The sequence below is a fragment of the Perna viridis genome, chromosome 10 (assembly GCF_037379345.1).
Source record: "Perna viridis isolate PV_CMFRI_1.1 ecotype Kerala chromosome 10, ASM3737934v1, whole genome shotgun sequence".
NCBI lineage: Eukaryota > Metazoa > Mollusca > Bivalvia > Mytilida > Mytilidae > Perna > Perna viridis.
This window is the reverse complement of record NC_142454.1, coordinates 3,882,214-3,901,962: the sequence shown is the minus strand read 5'-3', so window position 1 is coordinate 3,901,962 and position 19,749 is coordinate 3,882,214. Positions and strand designations below refer to the sequence as shown.

Sequence of the window (19,749 nt, the reverse complement as noted above, 5' to 3'; positions counted from 1 at the left end):
TTTTAGGGATGGGGCGTACATCCGCCACGCCCCCGCCTGAATTCGCTCCTGTTTGTTACTTTGTATGAATTATTATGATTAATTTACGATCTTTAATTAATTGTGTGTGTCTGTTTTAAATTCCATGTTTGGTCTTTGTCACTGGATTACATTCTTTTGATTTCCGCTAGAATCTTGGTTCCTTTGATAACTCTTCCCCTTTCTTGAGGAATACTGGATATGCAGACTAGGCACTGCAATACCTTACGGGTGAGACAAATAGTATGACACATTTCAAGCCAATATAACAATAACATAAATGTTATAAATTTATTTGACACATACCCAAGACTGATAAGTAGTCATGGCTATCGCCACTGCACTAAGACTCGGATGCATGATGTCTCCAAAGATAGTCTTCTTCTTTTCATGCAAAAAAACCTCTTGGACTTCATCACGTTCGAACTAAACTCTATTCTATAAGTCTCACTCTACTACGCTCCCTTTACAACACAAGTCTTGACACTCCTGTATCTGACCCTACCTCATCATTATACAGACTTGTTGCCATCATTTTGGATATTGGTTTCCACAGACTCTTGGAAAGTGTGTGAAAAGTTAAGATGAAGAAAAAAGATCATTTCTTCCGCTACCGTATGTCATCAAAGGTGTAGATGCAATTAATTTGGCTAACATCCTCCATCACAAAACGTAACCAACAAACTTTCCTCTTATTTCAAGGACAAATCAATACCGATTACTTCATATTCATATACTGCACCTATTGCATGCAAAATTTTAAATTATGAAAATAAAAGGCTATTGAGAATGAGTACTTCAAGGCTAAACCACCTGACTGTTCTTGCAAAAAAACTCTCCATTCAAATATGGTCCCTCTGGTCACGCCGTTACGAGAGATTTAAGCATAATCGAAAACGAATCTCTCCCTAAGGTCTTTTCTAGAGGTCCTAAGTACCGTGAACCACTTTAACTTTAAAGTTCTTAAAGACGCCTTGGAGGACTACGCAAGAAAATGGATAAAACGAGAACAAGAAGGCATTGATTCTCTGTCAGACTGGGTAAAGACAGTTAAGTGTTTAATTTTGAAACGTATGAAAGTTTTAAGAAGGCCAATGAGTGTCAATGCTACATCAGTTTTCAAAGACCCCGATGTAGCAAAAACATTGTCTACTATACATGACAAACATGTTGTCGTACCAGTACACAAAGCCCAAAAACAACATTGTTTATGTTTGAAAAATGTATTACATCCTGTTTATTATCAGAGGTAGACGTAGAAAATAATAGCAGTGATAATACCAATACCGCTACCACATTCCCCAAAGAAGAGATTGTGGAAAACCATAAATCTGTGCTAATATTCTCTTTTGGTCTCTCTACCAAAGGCGATGATTGTTATTTATCGTCTATGTACTGGATTCCTAAACTCCACAAGAATCCATATAAACAACGCCACAAAGCTGAATCAGTAAACTATAATACCAAACCTCTTACAAAACTGTTAACTTCTATACCCTCAGCTGTCAAAGAGGGTCTCAAGTCCTACCACAACACTTGTTACTCCCGTAGTTATATTAATTCAACATGGGCCCTGAAAAATTCGAAAGATATTCTGGAAATGCTCAATTCAACATTATTATCAAAATACATATAAAAGCATCAAAACCTACGATTCTTCATTTTTTCATATCTTTTTACTTCTATCGCCCATACTCAATTAAAATCAAGACTCAAAAACATTATACATTATTGTTTCTCAAAAAGACGGTACACCTAGACACAAATATACAGTTCCTGGTAAAGATTCCTCATATTTTGTAAAAAAAAAAAAATAATTCAAAATGATCGTCCAAATAAACCGGAGAAGATGTTTTCAAAATGTTGGAATTGTTTATCGACAACATATTTGTCCAATGTGGTGGACGCGTTTTTCAACTAACGGTCGGCATTCAAATGGGAATAAATTGTGCTCCTCTACTTGTTAACCTGATCCTTCACTCTTATGAGGCTGAGTTTATAGCTGATCTGAGCTAGAGCCTTTAAGCTCAGTTTCCGCTATATAGATGACATATTATCGTTAAATAATTCTAGTTTCGGGGATTTGATACATAGCATATACCCCTAAAGAACTTGAGATGAAGGATACTACAGACATTGTGAAGTCAGTCTCATATCTTGACATACACTCAGAGATCGACGGTAAAGGAAAAATATTGACCAAACTATATGACAAACGCGATGACTTTTCATTCAGTATTGTCAACTTTCTTTTCTTCTTTGGCTTCATCCCTTCAGCACCTGCATATGGAGTTTTCATATCAAAACTCATACATTATGCCAGAGCTTGCCGAAACTACGCAGACTTTTTGTAGCGCGATAGACTTCTTACAATTAGGATTCTGGAATGCTACAAAAATTAAAGTCATCACTGCAGAAGTTTTATGGTCGTCATAATGAACTCATTGATTGATACGGTATATCCATCTGCACTAGGAAAACTGATCATAGTTTTCCTTCTCTCTTTCGTCTACCCTGGACTTGACTTCTTATGAGCAACTCGGTGGTTGTTTTCAGAAAAGCAGAAGATGCTTATCCTACCGGTGCAACTGGTCCATGCTATCATTTTAGTGGATTTCGAGTTGCCCATTTACTTTTGTTACTTTGTATGAATTATTTTAGTTATTTTACGTTCATTGTTGTGTGTGTTTGTTTTTTTATGTCTGGTCTTTGTCCCTAGATTAATATTTCCGCTAGAATCTTGGTTCCTTTGATTACTCTTCCACTTTCTTGAGGATTCATACAATCGCAATTCACAAAGTAATGGAAAGAAACGGGACATTTCTAACGTACATCAGTGGTGGACCCAGTGGGTAGAGGGAGTTGGCACCCCTAATTTTATTAGAAAATTTGTCATTTTCATGTGTAAAATTGTCAAAAAAATGGTAAATAATGCCCTAGCAGCTCCTTTTTCTGAGGAACGCCGGCTGGCATCCTCCTTTTCAACATGCTATTAGTGCAATAGTGGAAACCAAGAGTGTATAAGTTCCTTGGTGGACCCATGGTGGTCCATTTTGTCAATTTTGTGTAACATTTGGACAAATCATGAGCAGATGATTGCCTGGAACCCCTACATTTTAAAATTGTCTGTATCCGCCACTGTAGTGTAAATATTATAATGCGTAATGCACCTGGACGCCCTTTAGGTCAGTCAGCGAACCCTCCTTTTCCCGCATTTTCTCGATCCACCACTGAGGGATATCTAATAATAATAATAACAAAAATTGAAATTAAAAAAAAACCAGTTCGATCTCATTTCAACTCCATGAGGTACGTGTCATGCAGTGAAATTAAACTAGCACTTTAATCTATATGAATCAATGAAAACAAGCTGATGTCCCTTTTTATGAAAATATGATATAATAAAACGCAACAAGAGATAGGGTCGATCAAATTAATATCTCCCAAAGACGTATTAGTAATATACAGTTCTCAAGTCAGAGAATACACACTTAAACATAAGTAAATGTACTTTTAATGATAAAAATAGATGTAGAATACATTTATTGTCGGATTCACCAAAGCTGAATTGGAAATGATGAGTTGACATTTACACCAGATGCATGTACATGTAGCTTTCATCGGTTGGTTTCCATTTTTCTGCTTAACTTCGTCTTTATAACATAAAAGTAAAACAACTTACGGATAAAATGGTCGGAATATAATTATATTTTTGTCGATCGATGCATGCACACAAGATTCAGATTGTCAACATTATTAACGACCGAGTTGCAGTGGAGCTTTAATTAGGTGCAATCAAGTTTTCTTTTATTCAATCATCTACATCATGTTTTGTATATGTATACACACAATGCACAATTTTTAAAAATACATGTATTGTAGAGTGGTGATAAATAACCCGTGACATAATATGTACAGTTTTTTGTAAAAATCTAACTATTTAAAAATCCTTGATCATCGTGGCGAATATGATAGGAGTGGGTCAGGGACGGTAATTCTGAGTTTTAAAATACAATATTAGCCTGGCTGATTACTCAGTTGAAAGAAAGTTCACTATGAAACTAGGTGATCCACAAGACGGTGGAGAAATTGAAAAAATGGAAACTTGGAAAACTGTAGCAGGTTTTGAGCATACTTTCGCATTAGAAAAGGAAACCGAAAAACCTTCGGTGAAGCAACAAGTCACTGATTATTGTCGGAGATGCATGTCAAAGGAAAAACTAAAATCATGTCTTCATTCTAACTTTCCGTTTGTTAGAAATATGAGGGGTTATAAAATTACAAGAGATTTGCCAAGTGATGTAATATCAGGATTAACAGTTGGAATCATGCAGATTCCCCAAGGTAAGATTCATACGTGTACATGTACCAATTACGAAACAACAATCTTCTATGAATTTCTACACGTAATATTGTTTCTTAAACAGTATCCTTATCTACTCCGAATTCATAAACGATAGATAAGCATTCAAACGTACAATTAAAACCAAGATATGGATTCGCTTTTACATTATTTTTTTCATAATCCGAGTTCTTGCAATAGAGAATTCGACCATCATGGACAAAGACCTCATATTAGTCTAACAAACTTGACAAATATTTAGTTACTTATTATAAGCACATGTTAACGTCTATCAACTAAAAATGAGGAAAGTCTTGCATTTTATTAAAAAAAATGTATTGTTATGTATGAGAATTGTTTATATTGCCTCTGGAAATAATAGACTTAATGACATGTTACTCTGTCAGAATCTCTCTGGTGATATGTCTTGTTACGCCCATGTAGCTCTGTCAGAATCTCTTTGATGATATGTCTTGTTAGCTCTGTCAGAATCTCTCTGGTGATATGTCTTGTTACGCCCATGTAGCTCTGTCAGAATCTCTCTGGTGATATGTCTTGTTAAGCCCATGTAGCTCTGTCAGATTCTCTCTGGGGATATGTCTTGTTAGCTTTGTCAGAATCTCTCTGGGGATATGTCTTGTTAGCTCTGTCAGAATCTTTCTGGTGATATGTCTTGTTAGTTCTGTCAGAATCTTTCTGGTGATATGTCTTGTTACGCCCATGTAGCTCTGTCAGAATCTCTTTGATGATATGTCTTGTTAGCTCTGTCAGAATCTCTCTGGTGATATGTCTTGTTACGCCCATGTAGCCTTGTCAGAATCTCTCTGGTGATATGTCTTGTTACACCCATGTAGCTCTGTCAGAATCTCTCTGGTGATATGTCTTGTTAGCTCTGTCAGAATCTCTCTGGTGATACATGTATGTCTTGTTAGCTCTGTCAGAATATCTCTGGGGATATGTCTTGTTAGCTCTGTCAGAATCTCTCTGGTTATATGTCTTTTTACGCCCATGTAGCTCTGTCAGAATATCCCTGGTGATATGTCTTGTTAGCTCTGTCAGACTCTCTCTTGTGATATGTCTTCTTAGTTCTGTCAGGATATGTTAGGTCTTCTTATCATTTGTACGTTTGTTTTGTGTTGTTTTTTTTTCATCTTGATTTATGTTTTCCTAATTTTAATGTTTTGTTTACCGACCTTAATAAGAATGTGTCGTTAAGTGTGAGTCCTACTCCTTGTTATGGGCTAGGTGGACTACAAGGTGACATTCCGTATTGTGGGCTGGATGGACTACAAGGTACCATTCTGTGTTATGGGCTAGGTGGACTATAAGGTGCCATTCGGTGCTATGGGCTAGATGGACTACAAGGTGCCATTCCGTGCTGTGGCTAGGCGGGCAACAAGGTGCCTTTCTCTTATATAGTCGATCAAAGCCGCATTACTCCTGTCATTGATCTACATTTTTACAGGTCTTTTCTGCTTTTCAGTGCCGTTGTTTTTCGAATTCTATTTTTTCTATGAATTGTAATTCGTGCATTCATTATTATCGAATTCATATTATGATGAAGTAACAGATCTATAAAAGTGACACAATACGAAATGATTAATTGATTTTTGGGGTTTAACGCCCGAGCAGCAGAATTTCAGCTATATTCAGGCGATGAACATGAAAGTGGGTGTAAAAAAGAAACATGAAATGATGATGATGATGATGATGATGATGATGAAATAAAAAAGGGAAGGGACACAAGGATAATAGGTCGACAAATTTTGATTGCCACAAGATAAAAGGGAGGGATGGGTAGGGTCGGACAATATAGCCTCCTGTGGCGGAGCGCAAGGTTCCTACTCCTATCGAATACCACAGCAGGATTCTTTAACGTGCGAGGAACGTGTCGTCTTTCCCAACACGGTGCACCACTATGGTTTGCGGTCAGGTTTTCCGTATTATAGCCTGACAACCCCAGCATGTAACATGACAGGAGTACCCCATTCCACCACCTGGGGCACACATCCCAGTTGCTCTGTTGGTAGAGCGCCTAGCCCTGGCTAGGTTTCTGAGCACTATTTAGTCGCCTCTTACGACAAGCTTACGCTGCTGCAGGCCTATTCTTTTGACACCCGGACCTGCACGGGACCGATACAAAATGAACATGTATACAGTATACATACATGTACTTTAGTGTGTTAAAGTACAATAAATCGTTCACCAAATACCCTCTTTGTGGCGATGTAACGGCAAGTACCTGTTATAAACCTTAACCGACATTTAAAGAACTGCATGTATAATGCATTTCAAGCCTATATAAAATTGTTTCTTTTCCAAACCCAGTTTACTTACAATTTGTTGTTAAAAACGATCGGATTTGTTAGCTTGAAATATGCCACCTAAAGAAAAGTTTCAAACAATATTTAAGAGCGTATATCTTTACAAGAGATTAAGATTGGAAAAGATTCCCAAAGGTTACACTATATCTAAGAGCACATGTAAAAGTGTAGAATGGTCGCTGAATTTTATGTGGCAATAAGCAGAAAGTGAGTTAATGATTTTTATGTAACGACATGACCTTATTGGAAACGCTGGCCCTTTGTGATTTTTATCTTACGAGAAAAAATGTATTTGAATACGGGTTTGATTTCTAATTCAACCTCTAGGTCTGTTATTTGGATTTGATAAGTCTTCAATTCAAAATATTATAGGCATGATGTGACTGTGGGGTATAAGGTTGATAATAATAAGAATGGTATCACAAAGTTAGTGATATGATTAAGTAATAATTAAAGGTTACAAATGTCACTGACCAAGTTTGACATGTCGGAAATGGAATTCCCATTCTATATTCTGTCTTCGAATGACCGAGCTGTTTTTCTGTTGTAAATTAAGACAATATATGCAATCAACATTTTAGCATTTCTATAACAGACACACTATGCATATGAAATGTTTTTGTTTTTGAGTTTTGACATAATACAGACCATTTAATTTTTATCAATTTTACATCGAAGATCAGAATTGTTATATCAGTCGACAGAGCTTAAAGATTTATAAAACCTGTTAGCATCTGCAACTATCTCTTACACCATGGCAGGAAAATAGTTCCACTCGCATACCCGTTAAGGTTCGAATGCAAACATTTAGGCTCCCCTTTAAAGTTATTTCTAAAATATCAAGTTTAATTCATATGTTTTTTATACCAATAAACAACTTTTACCCGGAACTATATAATTATGCTTATCAATTATGTTGAAATTAACAATGATGCAATTGAAAATAGCTGAACTTTAACCTCTGACCATTTACTGATGTTCATTTTTATGCATTTACCCTCGAATACACCACGCTTTTATTTCGATATTCAAGTTGTTAGACGCACAATAAGCCATAGAACGTTTAGCTAGGAAAGAAAACCATATCAGATTATAAATAGTCATCAGTGATAGAGATGAAAAATGTAAAGAGAGATGCCGAGTACTACTAGAAAGAGCTGTCTTCACATTTCATGCTGGGGAGAATCCAAATATTTTCCGAAAAAGTGGGCAGTGATTCCGATAAAGGAAGGAGTCCCAGTCTCTTCTTTTTTTTTGCTCATTATTTTACAAACTTCTACTCAAACTTACAAACAAAAGAATGTCTCAATTCCCTTAATCATCACGATGCACCCATCACTGTTTCGAATATTTCAGAATAGCATCATTTATACAAATTGAGTCTTTTATTTGCATTACATTGCGCCGTTATGTTGACAGGGTACCTTCTATTATACATAATACAATCGAAAAATATAATCGACAAAATTTTGATCGATTCGCAATATTATTTTCTGATTTCTTCCTGAAATATCCGATTCCAACATCTTCCGAGTTTTATTTCACAACAACGTAATATCTTTGTCAAATAGAATTTTTTTTATATAACAAATGCAGTGTTTTATGTAATATTTTCTCCTTTTCTTTCAGGAATGGCGTATGCACTGTTGGCTTCCTTGCCACCTATCTGTGGACTGTACACTTCCTTCTTTGGACCTCTGATTTACTTCTTCACTGGGTCGTCAAAACATGCATCAATGGGTAAATCACGTGATCATTTATTCTGTATACCGGATAATAACACAAATTTTAATTTTGGAAAACGAAGGAAATTACAAAAAAAAAAAAAAAAAAAAAAAAAAAAAACCAACAAAAAAAAAAAAAAAAAAACGAAAACCTTTGACTTAGAACGATATAAATGAAAGTCTTGCTAAAGCATGTGATGTACATTTAGAATGATAACATTTAAATTCTGCAACCGGAAATTTTAAATAATGAATTTTATTTTAAACTATTTACAACTCATGCAAAATGCAGAAAAAAAAAATCAAAGAAAAAATAAACAAATACAGAAAAAACACCGAGAAAAAAAATCGTCGTTTTTTAAAGTCTTGATTGTGGATGTGGATGTGATATAAGCTGAAATTAAAGTTTACAACCACAACACAACATCTTCAAAATAGAAAAATAAAAGAAACAAAAATGTTAATAATCATGTGACTACGATAGAACTTTTTGACATTTAATTAAAAGAGTCAGTTTTAACACTCTACCCCTACCTAAAGAAGGAGAAAAGCGAGGTTTTTGAGCTATTCAAGACCGGTTAAAGACAGGTCAAAATGAACTACAATTTGAAGTTAATGCCAAAGGTCGTCGTCAATAACTTCGACAATCTGTGAACGTGTTTTTCACAAATAAACAAGGTGAAATGGCTTTATTTTGCTCCGGTACATTTTGATAATTCGGGTTCATGTGTCCTGTCGCTTTACTGATCAAATGGTACGCACTATATTCAGTTACTTACATTATAGAAATTGAGACGATGAGTCAACTTTCATCACGCAACCGAAATATCAAAACAAAAGTAAAACAAAAAATAAATAAATAAAAAATAAAAATAGATCACATTCAATACATTGATACTAAAATTGTGAAAAAATAAAGATTATACCACGAATCTCCGAATATCACCTACTATTCTTGTCGTATCGGAAGAGAAAAGTGATCGAAGTTCGATTACCAAGTATTTAATCTAACCATCGCAAGAACGTGACTCTACGTCTACGAGTTGACTTGAATCTGGTCTATACAGAAGCAGTATGAAATTGATAACTTATTTGATGTTCATTCGATATTAATTTATGCACTTTAAAGGCTATGGTGCAATTCTTTGTAAGTCATAGGAACATTACTGTACATCTCGTGTTTCAATGCATCTTATCAGTATCATTGCGTTATTATTATTATTTTTTAAAATAACAGACATGCGCAATGTTAAGATTCCTCACGTCCTTACTATCTAATTCAAAGCGTCATAATTATAGTGTTTCAAACTATCCAATAGCACTCTCCTGCACCCACGTCTTCGATTTTGTCACAAGATTGAATCAAGTTTTAATGAGCTAACAAGGACGCAAATATCACGTAATTTCAATGATGCAATTGATCAATGTTGCATGATTATAGCTGTCATGCTATAATTATCATTTGTTCCTTTGGTACATGAAGACATTCATGCATGAATTTCTGTATATACTGTAGGCTTAGGTTGAATTGCAGGAATGAAGACTCGAAGACGACCCTTCATAAAACCAAAACAAACTTTTTCAGTACAATGTTGCCTATGTATTTATATCCCTAATACTTTAAGCTGGTGCTTGTGATGTGAGCGAAATTGTATCATATCTAATTTTCTATTGAATTTTTTGTTTGTATTTTTTTTTATTTTTGCATTTCATTGAAATAAACCTTTTCAGGTACAATTGCTATTGTTGGACTAATGATCGCCTCTGTACTGGACATGAGTCTGGGAAAAGACAATAGTGATGATAATACAGCCATGTTGGATTCCAATACTACAAACAGGTCGGATCCTTCGCATGTAGCGACAGAGCAAGGAATGTCGGAACACGAAATCAAGAAGATACAAATGGCCACAGCGTTGTCCTTTGTTTCCGGATTAGTTATGGTAGGTCGCAATTTTTTTTTATGATTCTTGATAAATTCTTCCAATAAACGAAAAACAAAATTTTCTTGCAAGAATTCATTGTCACTTTAATTATCCATCTTAGTTCATTTTCAACATTCAAACTGCTTGCCAATGGCAATACACCAACTTTTATAATATTTTGCAACTAGAGCACAATGTATAAGGAATACTATTTTGGCCTCCCTTGTTGACAGCATCTAAGTTTGCCACATTTTAAAACCTATGCTTCTGCTTTTAAAGAATAGACAGAAATAATTAACATTAACATGTTTTTAGGTTTTATTAGGCAAAATGAAACTCGGTTTGGTGGCTACGTATATGTCAGAATCTATGGTGAGTGGATTCACATGTGGAGTAGCAATCCACGTGGTCACTAGTCAGATGAAAAATATATTGGGCATTAAAATACAGCGACACAATGGCGTGTTCAAGATTATCCGTGTAAGTAGTGCGAATTTTTATGTTTGTACTATAATTATTGAGACTACGGCTTTACCACGTTACAATTTTTTTCCATAATTAGGTTAAAGGAAGCTTACTATAGGACAGGGCGGCTACAAATGGCAATAGTTTATCAAAAATAGAGCAAACGATTAAGATTTTAAGTATTGAGAGCAAGGTTTTTATATTATATTTGTAAACCCCTTGCTATTTGCCAGAAAAGAGTAATTTAAAATGTTATGCTGTGATTTCTTTGTACTGGCGACTGATTGTTCCTTCATTGCAGACATGGAAAGATATATTCATGAACATCACGACAATTAATTGGGCTGCAACAGTCACATCATTAGTTTCCATGGTGATATTGTATCTAGTCAAAGTTCAGATTAACCAAAGATTCAAGTCAAAGATGAGAATACCTATACCGATAGAAATTATTGTAGTCAGTTTTGACACTTTTTGTTTCAATAATTTTGGAATAATGATATATGTTTCGTACACTCATAGTAATAAATGCATATTACAATATTCTTCAATCAAACAGTTCCATGAATATCAAAAATTTTTTAACAAAGACTTATACATAATAGTATGCATAAATGCTGTTTTTAAAGAAATCTGTGAATACAAGAGTTTACAAAAAGAAAGATCATTTGCCAAAGTGCTTATTATGCAATAAAAATAATAAAAAATGCTTTAACAAACACCAAAGGAAGCACAGAAGTGGAAGGGTAGGATACTTACTATACACGAGAAGACAATGATATCTTTCTCCTTTATTAAAAGATGTAAGAAAATACATATCTTGGTTTCTGGCATAAATAGTCAAATCATATCGTTTGTAGGTGATAATTGCTACACTGGTGTCCCATTATGGGATGTTCAAGGCGAATTTCTCTGTCAACGTTTTAGGCGTTATACCAGCAGGGTAAGTTCGAACGTTGTATTAATGCACTGATTTAGTTTTAATCTAACAAAACAACAGAAGGCATTACACATACATGCATGTCTGTACTATGCTTGAATTGAATATTCAAAAATGAACTGAAATATATCCATATAGGCATACGTACGCGCTAAGAGATAAACTGCAGAAGTATTTAAGGACAAAATCTATGGACGAGATAAACTCCAATAAGATCAATTAAACCACAGATGTTTTGTAAGGTCAATCTTAGTATTAGGTTTAGGAGGTTGATAGCAAAAAATAAATAAATGAATGAATAAATAAAGCTTAATTTAACATGTACTTCATACGTATTTTAAAAGTTATATGTACTCTTTAACAGAATCCCAGAACCAAACATCCCAGACCCACGGATTATATCAGACTACGTTAAGGATGCTGTTATTATAGGGATAGTAGCCTTCTCACAATCTGTTTCTATGGCAAAAATATTGGCAAAGAAAAACAATTACAGAATTAATCCAAGTCAGGTATACAAATGAAATTAGATACACCAGTTAGACAAGAATAGTGGACCAGTAAGGACATCAATCCACATTCAGATTCACATAACAAAAGTAACCGCTGGCTTGCTTTGGTGCTACAAAAATTAAGAAACGATAAAGACTAATATTCTTAACTTCAACGTTGAAATAGCTTATGACGTCTCAAACTGTTGGGAATGTCCTTAAAATAAAATTACTTCCAAGATTGCCTGGAAGACCCAAAAATGTTGACAAAGAAATAGGATATCATAACCCAATACAACTATCAATACAAACCATTGAGTCAACTTTATTCCATTTCAAAATGCAGGTGAAAGTACAAAAAAATCAAACTCTTGCCACCCCCTTTTTAAAAGAATTTAGCATATAAAGGATTGTAGTATTAAAGCATGTAAAGACATGCATTCTTATCAATGGTCACAGTTACATAAGATTGTGGGGGTTACGTGGTCTGAAAAGAAATGTAACTTTATTTAGGACATAACAAGAAGTGACGCCAATTCTTAACAATGTATGCAAGTTTGTTCTGACAAATGGAATGTATGTCAGCCCGATCAAATTGACCTAAAATGTACAAGGTCGTCATAATCTGCTGATACAAAGGGTCGAAGGGGTTATCGAATATGAAAGAAAGGCAGAAAGTATTATTTACAGTAATGTTCGATTCATACTAGGAACTAAATCCTTTTTGTAAAAGAATGTAATTTTATTATTCATTGAACTTAATCACTGTGAATGCTGATATGAAATATAAGTACTGTTTGTGAATTAAAAGGTGTCACAAATCCGATTAATTGTACATTCAAGTCCAATAAAGAATGATATTACAAAAAAGTACTACGAAAGATATTCTCCTTCTCAATGATTGTTGCAAAAACAAAACATTTTTATATCGTTAGAACACAATCTAAAACTTGCTATCGTTACAGAAGCTTTTTTTCCCCTTTGTTTTTTTTATTGACTCTTGCTTTTTAACAATTATATTATTAATAGGAAATGGTAGCATATGGTGCTGGGAGTGTTCTGTGTTCTTTGTTTTCTGGTTACATCCCAGCTGCTTCTGTAGCCAGGAGTATGGTCCAGGATGGAGCAGGCGGACGGACACAAATCGCCTCTTTGTTTGGCTGCTTAGTTGTACTGGTTGTAATCCTGGCTATTGGACCACTGTTTTACTCTTTACCGAAGGTACCTTAACAAACAAAAGATATTAATGACTTTGTTAAATTGAGAATTTATTGTCGTGGATAAAGTAAGGATAATTTTAAAATGACATTTTCTTAAGGTATTTGACTTATAATGAATATAAACCGAAATTTAGTGATTTCGTTTTCTGGAACTGAAAGTTAACCCACAAAGTAAGAATTTAGACAATTAATATAAATGTGGTTTCTAAAATGGTGTACATAAATATTGCTATCAATTTGTTAAAAAATATTATTCAAATATTTCAAAGGCATCCCCATGCCTATGTTTCAAACATAAGATAAAAGCATACATATTATTTTCTCCTCTGTAATCTTTAGAATTATTATATGATTTAACCCTTTTTGTAGTGTGTTCTGTCAGCTGTTATATTTGTAAATCTTAGAGGAATGTTCCTTCAATTCCTAGAAGTACCCGATACGTTCAGAAAATCAAAGTTTGATTTCGTATGTATTAACAAATCATTTATATCCTTTCTTTGTGGTTAAATAGAACGATATAATGCTACAAAAGAAATGCTGTATTGAAATGAAGAAGTTTATTGGGCTTAATCAAACAAATAAAAGACAGCAATATATACTTTTTTTTCAAACGCCTTTTTGAACAAGCATGCATTAATGAATATCATTATTTATCGACGAGACAAACTATCAGACTGACTATTTGCATCAAAACCAATTCATGATAATATTATTGAAAATTAATGCATTTATAATGAACTAACTTTTTAAAAAAATCTGCTTTTTGTTGTTAGGCGGTTTGGTTGGTAACGTTCCTCTGTACAGTAATCCTTGATGCAGACCTTGGTATTGCTCTGGGAATACTGTTCTCATTGTTTACAGTGGCTTTACGTACACAGATGTAAGTATAAAAAATACGTACAGTTATGTGGAAAATACACAATACCAACAAAAGTCACAGAATAGCAGTATCATTAGTAGCTCGTTAGAGAGAACCCAAGTTTGTCATTGATGTAAATTTAAAGTTTTTTAAGCTTTGAATGCTTTTGTTGATTCACGATACCGTTAAATTTTAGTCCGAATTACCTCTGACCCAGCAACACGACCCCACATATCAATATCCGAATAAAAAAGAAGGATTGCAGAGTCAGAGGAAATTCGGACTAAGTATAATCGTTCATGAACATAAACTGTAAAAAAAGTACAGAACCCCATTGTTAGGAGTTACTTCGGAAATTTAATTTGTTTTTTTTTGTGTTAAGAGTTACGTCGGAAATTTAATTTGTTTTTTTTTGTGTTAAGAGTTACTTCGGAAATTTAATTTGTTTTTTTTTTTGTGTTAAGATTTACTTCGAAAATTTAATTTTGATTCTAATTGCTTTCAATTGCAGACCATTGTACAGCAGAATGGCCTATGTTGGGATGACTAAAGTACTGCGTCCCTACGAACATTTTTCTGAGGTATGTATGTACAAAACAATAATAAAGGCTTGCATTTATACATTATAAATTAAATATGTTGTTATTAAAATTGTTGTATGTATGCACGTCACCAGAAAATTTATCTATGATATACCGACGAAATTTGACTTAATTGCTTTAATTAAAAAATCTATCTATACTTGGATATAGATATTAAAATTATTTGGATCTTTGCAGCAAAGGGAGATACAAGGCACACGCATTGTTCAGTACCAAGCGCCTGTGTATTTCGCCAATTCTGACATGTTTTTCAAAGCTGTAGTCAAAACAACTGGTGTTGACCCTGAGAAAATTAGAAAACGGCAGAAAAAAATGGAACAAGCACAATTTCAAAATGAACAGGTACTTATAACACAAATGCATATCTTATTTTCTTTTTTTTTACTTCTTATCTGTTAATGCAGGGATTAACATGCAAAACAAAAAAATAAAATAAAAAATAAAAACGAGTTGGCAATTTTTTTTCTCTGAATAATATTTTTGTAAGTCTGTCTATTTTATTGCATAGGGAATTCCCAGTGTTAATGTTTTTAATTCAGAAAAAAATGATAAATCGTAAAATTACAATTTCCTTACTTCACATTTACAACATAATAACAAAATAAGTAAAAACTGGACAGTTGGAAACTCGATATAAGATGCATGCATAGCACAATCTGACTTTGCAGACAATTGCATATGCATATCAAAATTGTGATCTTTGAACTTGATAATAGGAAAGGAAAGTTGGAACATACATAAATAGAAGTAATAAAAAGCTGTCACAACATGTAATATTATCTAAGCATACCAGGTTGGCTTACTTACGTACACAAGGTGTGAGTAAGGAAAAACAATATTAATTGACGGTTTCTGAATGAACATTGTATTGAAAAGCTTGATAAACACTTAAGAATGAGTATAAAAAAATTATCAAACAGCTAATGCAAAAATGTAGCCACACAGTAGTAGCTTTAACTGAATGATATACTCACCATTTGTACCATACACCAATACCCACCCCCTACTCTCACTACACACACCCCATTCCCTATACACATTTCCCTACTCACTACACACACCCCATTCCCAATACACATCCCCCTACTCTCACTACACACACCTCATTCCCAATACACATTTCCCTACTCTCACTACACACAACCCATTCCCAATACACATTCCCCTACTCTCAATACATACAGCCATTCCTAATACACATTCCCCTACTCTCAATACACACACCCCATTCCCCTATTTACAAAACACATTTCTTATTTCACATTGAACATATCCCTATACCAAATACTCGTTTCACGTTCCTTATTTCCAAAGCACAGTCCAATTTTCATTACATTTCCCCATTTCTACAAGCATAGTCGCCAATTTTATCAGTATTTATACCATATTCCTGTTCCATATTTACAATATACCATCCTTCGATCCGAGCCCACATAACGCATTTTAAAGGCCTTCTTTGACATTTTGATTAGTACAAAGATTAATAAAGGGAACCAAGAATCTAGCAGAAATAAAAAAAAATGTAATCAAGGGACAAAGACCAGACATGGAAACCAGACAAAAACAACAAAGAACCAAAAACAAAAAACAAAACAAAACAAAACAAAAAACAAACAAACAAACAAACAAAAACAAATAAAACATATAAAGTCAAGAAAGTAAATGAGCAACTCGGACTCCATTAAAAATTGGGAGCATTGACCAGGTGCACCGGTAGGGTAAGCGTCCTCTGTTCAACCCGGCGAGTTGCTCATATAAAGTCAAGTCCGGGTTAGACGAAAGAGGAAAGGAAAACTATGAAACGTTGAACAAATCAGTTTTCATGGTGCAGATGGATACACCGTAACGATCCACGAATTCATGATGACGACCATAAAACTTCTGTAGTGAGGATGTCAATCCTGTAACAATATAACCCTGTTCCAGAAGCCTAATTGCAAGTAGTCTAGCGCGATACAAAACGTCTGCGTAGTTACAGTAAGCTCTGGCATAACGTATGAGTTGTGATATGAAAATTCCATACGCAGGTGCCGAAGGGATGTTGCCCCAGATGAAAGTAAAGTTGACGATACGGAATGACAAATCATCGCATTTGTCGAATAGTTTGATCAATAGTTTTCCTTTACCATTGATCTCTAAGTATAGGTCAAGATATGAAGCTGACTTCACATTGTCTGTAGTATCCTTTATCTCAAGTTCTTTGGGGTGGATGCGACGTATAATATGCCCGAACCTATTGTTTAACGATAATACGTCATATGTATAGCGGAAACTGAGATGAAAGGATCTAGCTAAACGATGTTCCTTCTTTTGGATTAAATCACTTATAAAGTCAGCACCATAAGAGTGAAGGAATAGGTCAGCAAGTAGAGAAGCACAATTTGTTTCCATTGTAATGTAGACCCTTTGTTGAAAAACGCGTCCACCACACTAGACAAATATATTGTCGTTAAAAATTCAAGCATTTTGAAAACTTCTTCGTTATACTACTATTTGGAAGATGATTTGGCATTATTTTTACAAAGTATGAGGAATCTCTACCAATAACATATTTGTATCTAGGCATACCGTCTTTGTTGGAGTAACAACGATGCATAATGGTTTTTGAAGTCTGGATTTAACTGAGTATGGGGAATAGAAGTATAAAGAGTTGAAAAAAATCATAGGTTTTAATATCATTTAAATTTTGTTTTAGAATGGTTTTAAATGGTGTATATACTGTAGATATATGCAATTTAAAAAAAAAAACGTACCACCAGCTCCCATTCTCATTCTGTAAAACGTTATACACCAAATCAGGTTTACTATAGACTGGAAAGTTTATCGTTATGGTGTATCCATCAGCACCATGAAAACTGATTTATTCAACGGGTCATAGTTTTCCTTTTCTCGTTTGTCTATCTCGGACTTGACTTTTTATGAGCAACTCGGCGGGTGTTTCTAGAAAAGCAGAGGACGCTTATCCTACCGGTGCACCCGGTCCATGCTCCCAGTTTTTAGTGGAGTCCGAGTTGCTCATTTACTTTTGTTACTTTGTATGTATGATTTTAGTTCCTTTATGTTCTTTGTTGTGTATGTCTGTTTTCCATGTCTGGTCTTTGTCCTTTGTCCCTGGATTACATTCTTTTGATTACCGCTATAACCTTGGTTCCTTTGATTACTCTTATTCTCATCAAAGGAATGTTTCATTTAATTAGAACACACAAAAAAACCAAGTATTCCTTTAATCATTTCTAATGTTATCATAGAAAAGTTTGCATCTTTCTAGGAGAAAGATACTGGAAATGGTATGATAAATGATAACGAAAGGGTCGTACTTAATGTTGACCTCGATGGTTTAGCAGATGTAAGACTTGTTGTCCTGGATTTCTCTTCAGTTAATTTTGTAGACTTGGTGGGAATAAAAGCTTTAAGAAGAGTAGGTATCTGTAATACACATTTTAGCATGAATATATCTACAAACATTTTAGCATGAAAGTATCTACAAACATTTTCCTTTTTATTTGCCTATTTAAAGCTTGTGGCATTTCAAAACATTATTAATAAAACGATTAAAGTAAGCGAAGCAAACGAATTCCGACAATACTATAAGTACGATACCTATTAAAAGTCTTGCAGATAAAAACTTCAGTTCGTAATGTTAATTTAGCACCATGAGCAGTCTGGACGTATTGAAGGAACCCGTCAATAATTAGAAACATCTTGCATCTTATTTCTAAATCTTGTGAACCAATCTATCATTTTCAATTAACAATGTATGCATATTTTTTTCAGGTATTCACAGAATACAATAATATAAATATAAAAGTTGCTATAGCTGCCGCTAATAGTAAGTAATTGTGATGTAATAAAGCAGTGCCTTATTTGACAGCATGGTGTTCATAACTACAACCAACTCTTCACTGTATGGCAATTTACACTACAATGTTCTTTGAATATATATATTCAGGGGACTTCTAGTTGAATATCTGCACATAAAGTCTCTATAATTCGATATTTAAAATTACAATTTAAAACTTTAACTTAGACAGAAAAAATGTAAAACATATTTTCATGTTTCAAAAGTATATTGAAACAAGTTTGGACATGTAAATACTAGTTTTATAAATTTCTAGAAAATTAGATAAACAATATTTGTTTGTTTTCCCTTACAAAACCATAACAAATATTTTTACCTGGTCCATGCTCTAAGTGTTTAATGAAATCCAGGTTGCTCATTTACCTATGTTTCCATGTGCGTGTTATTTTTCTCATTTTATGATCTTTGTTGTGTGTACGTCTAGTTTTCTCAGACGCCATCCCTGGCTAATGCTCTTTTTAATTACTGTTCGAATCCTGGTTTCCTTGATTTCCCCTTAACCAAAGGAAAATCAAGGAAACGTGTGTTATTTCATTCACATATGTTTTCAGCAAGTGTAATAAGCTCTTTGAAGTTGACTGATTTCTTTGAGGAAAACAAGAACAGTATATATGTTGATATACAAAGTGCCTTAGAAGACGTTTGTAAACAACATGGATAGTAAACAGACAATAGAACAGGGTTGTCGAGGACCATGATAGCATTAATCACAGAGTTGATAATATATTGTAAAATATCAAGGACAATATATTGAAAATAAATAAACTTTTACTTAATTAGCTTCTGCGGACCATTTAAAATACACAAACAATGCTGAAATGTTTAGTCATCTGATGCTATCGGTACACTTTTTTCTACAAAGTTGAATAAATTCGAATATTCTATTAATGTCGCCTTTGTATTAGTTGAATATTAAAGGAACATTCCCTGGTACTGGTAATGGTGCTGTCAGCTAATGATAGGTATGATGTTCTAATGAA

General features: G+C 34.1%; 1 protein-coding gene and 1 long non-coding RNA gene across 3 annotated transcripts; one reads left to right on the top strand and one right to left on the bottom strand.

The window, feature by feature from the left end:
* Window positions 1–993: 993 nt before the first annotated feature.
* On the bottom strand, window positions 994–6,753 carry LOC148604189 (uncharacterized). Its single transcript, XR_015916145.1, has 3 exons — window positions 6,698–6,753; window positions 3,132–3,259; window positions 994–1,591 (listed from the first exon to the last, which is right to left on the bottom strand). It is a non-coding gene; the product is annotated as an uncharacterized LOC148604189 (long non-coding RNA).
* LOC148604188 (prestin-like) lies at window positions 3,814–19,657 on the top strand. Of its 2 annotated transcripts, none has more exons than XM_088550377.1 (15): window positions 3,814–4,362; window positions 8,314–8,424; window positions 10,140–10,351; window positions 10,649–10,813; window positions 11,100–11,255; window positions 11,659–11,741; window positions 12,103–12,250; window positions 13,259–13,450; window positions 13,819–13,914; window positions 14,223–14,329; window positions 14,820–14,889; window positions 15,088–15,252; window positions 18,179–18,328; window positions 18,685–18,739; window positions 19,321–19,657. In XM_088550377.1, the coding sequence occupies exons 1-15, from the start codon at window positions 4,074–4,076 to the stop codon at window positions 19,428–19,430; spliced, it is 2,109 nt and encodes a 702-aa protein (XP_088406503.1). In that variant the 5' UTR covers window positions 3,814–4,073; the 3' UTR covers window positions 19,431–19,657. The 2 variants fall into 2 exon arrangements, with proteins under 2 accessions (XP_088406503.1, XP_088406504.1); XM_088550378.1 differs by lacking the exon at window positions 3,814–4,362 and adding an exon at window positions 6,825–6,891.
* Window positions 19,658–19,749: the final 92 nt, after the last annotated feature.

What these genes read in the sequence shown, in the direction of transcription:
- LOC148604188 (XM_088550377.1), top strand. Translation starts at nt 4,074, where the DNA reads ATGAAACTAGGTGATCCACAAGACGGTGGAGAAATTGAAAAAATGGAA. An exon ending in TTAGGCGTTATACCAGCAGG is followed by an intron (nt 11,742 to 12,102) that starts GTAAGTTCGAAC and finishes ACTCTTTAACAG; the next exon opens with AATCCCAGAACCAAACATCC. An exon ending in GAATAAAAGCTTTAAGAAGA is followed by an intron (nt 18,329 to 18,684) that starts GTAGGTATCTGT and finishes TATTTTTTTCAG; the next exon opens with GTATTCACAGAATACAATAA.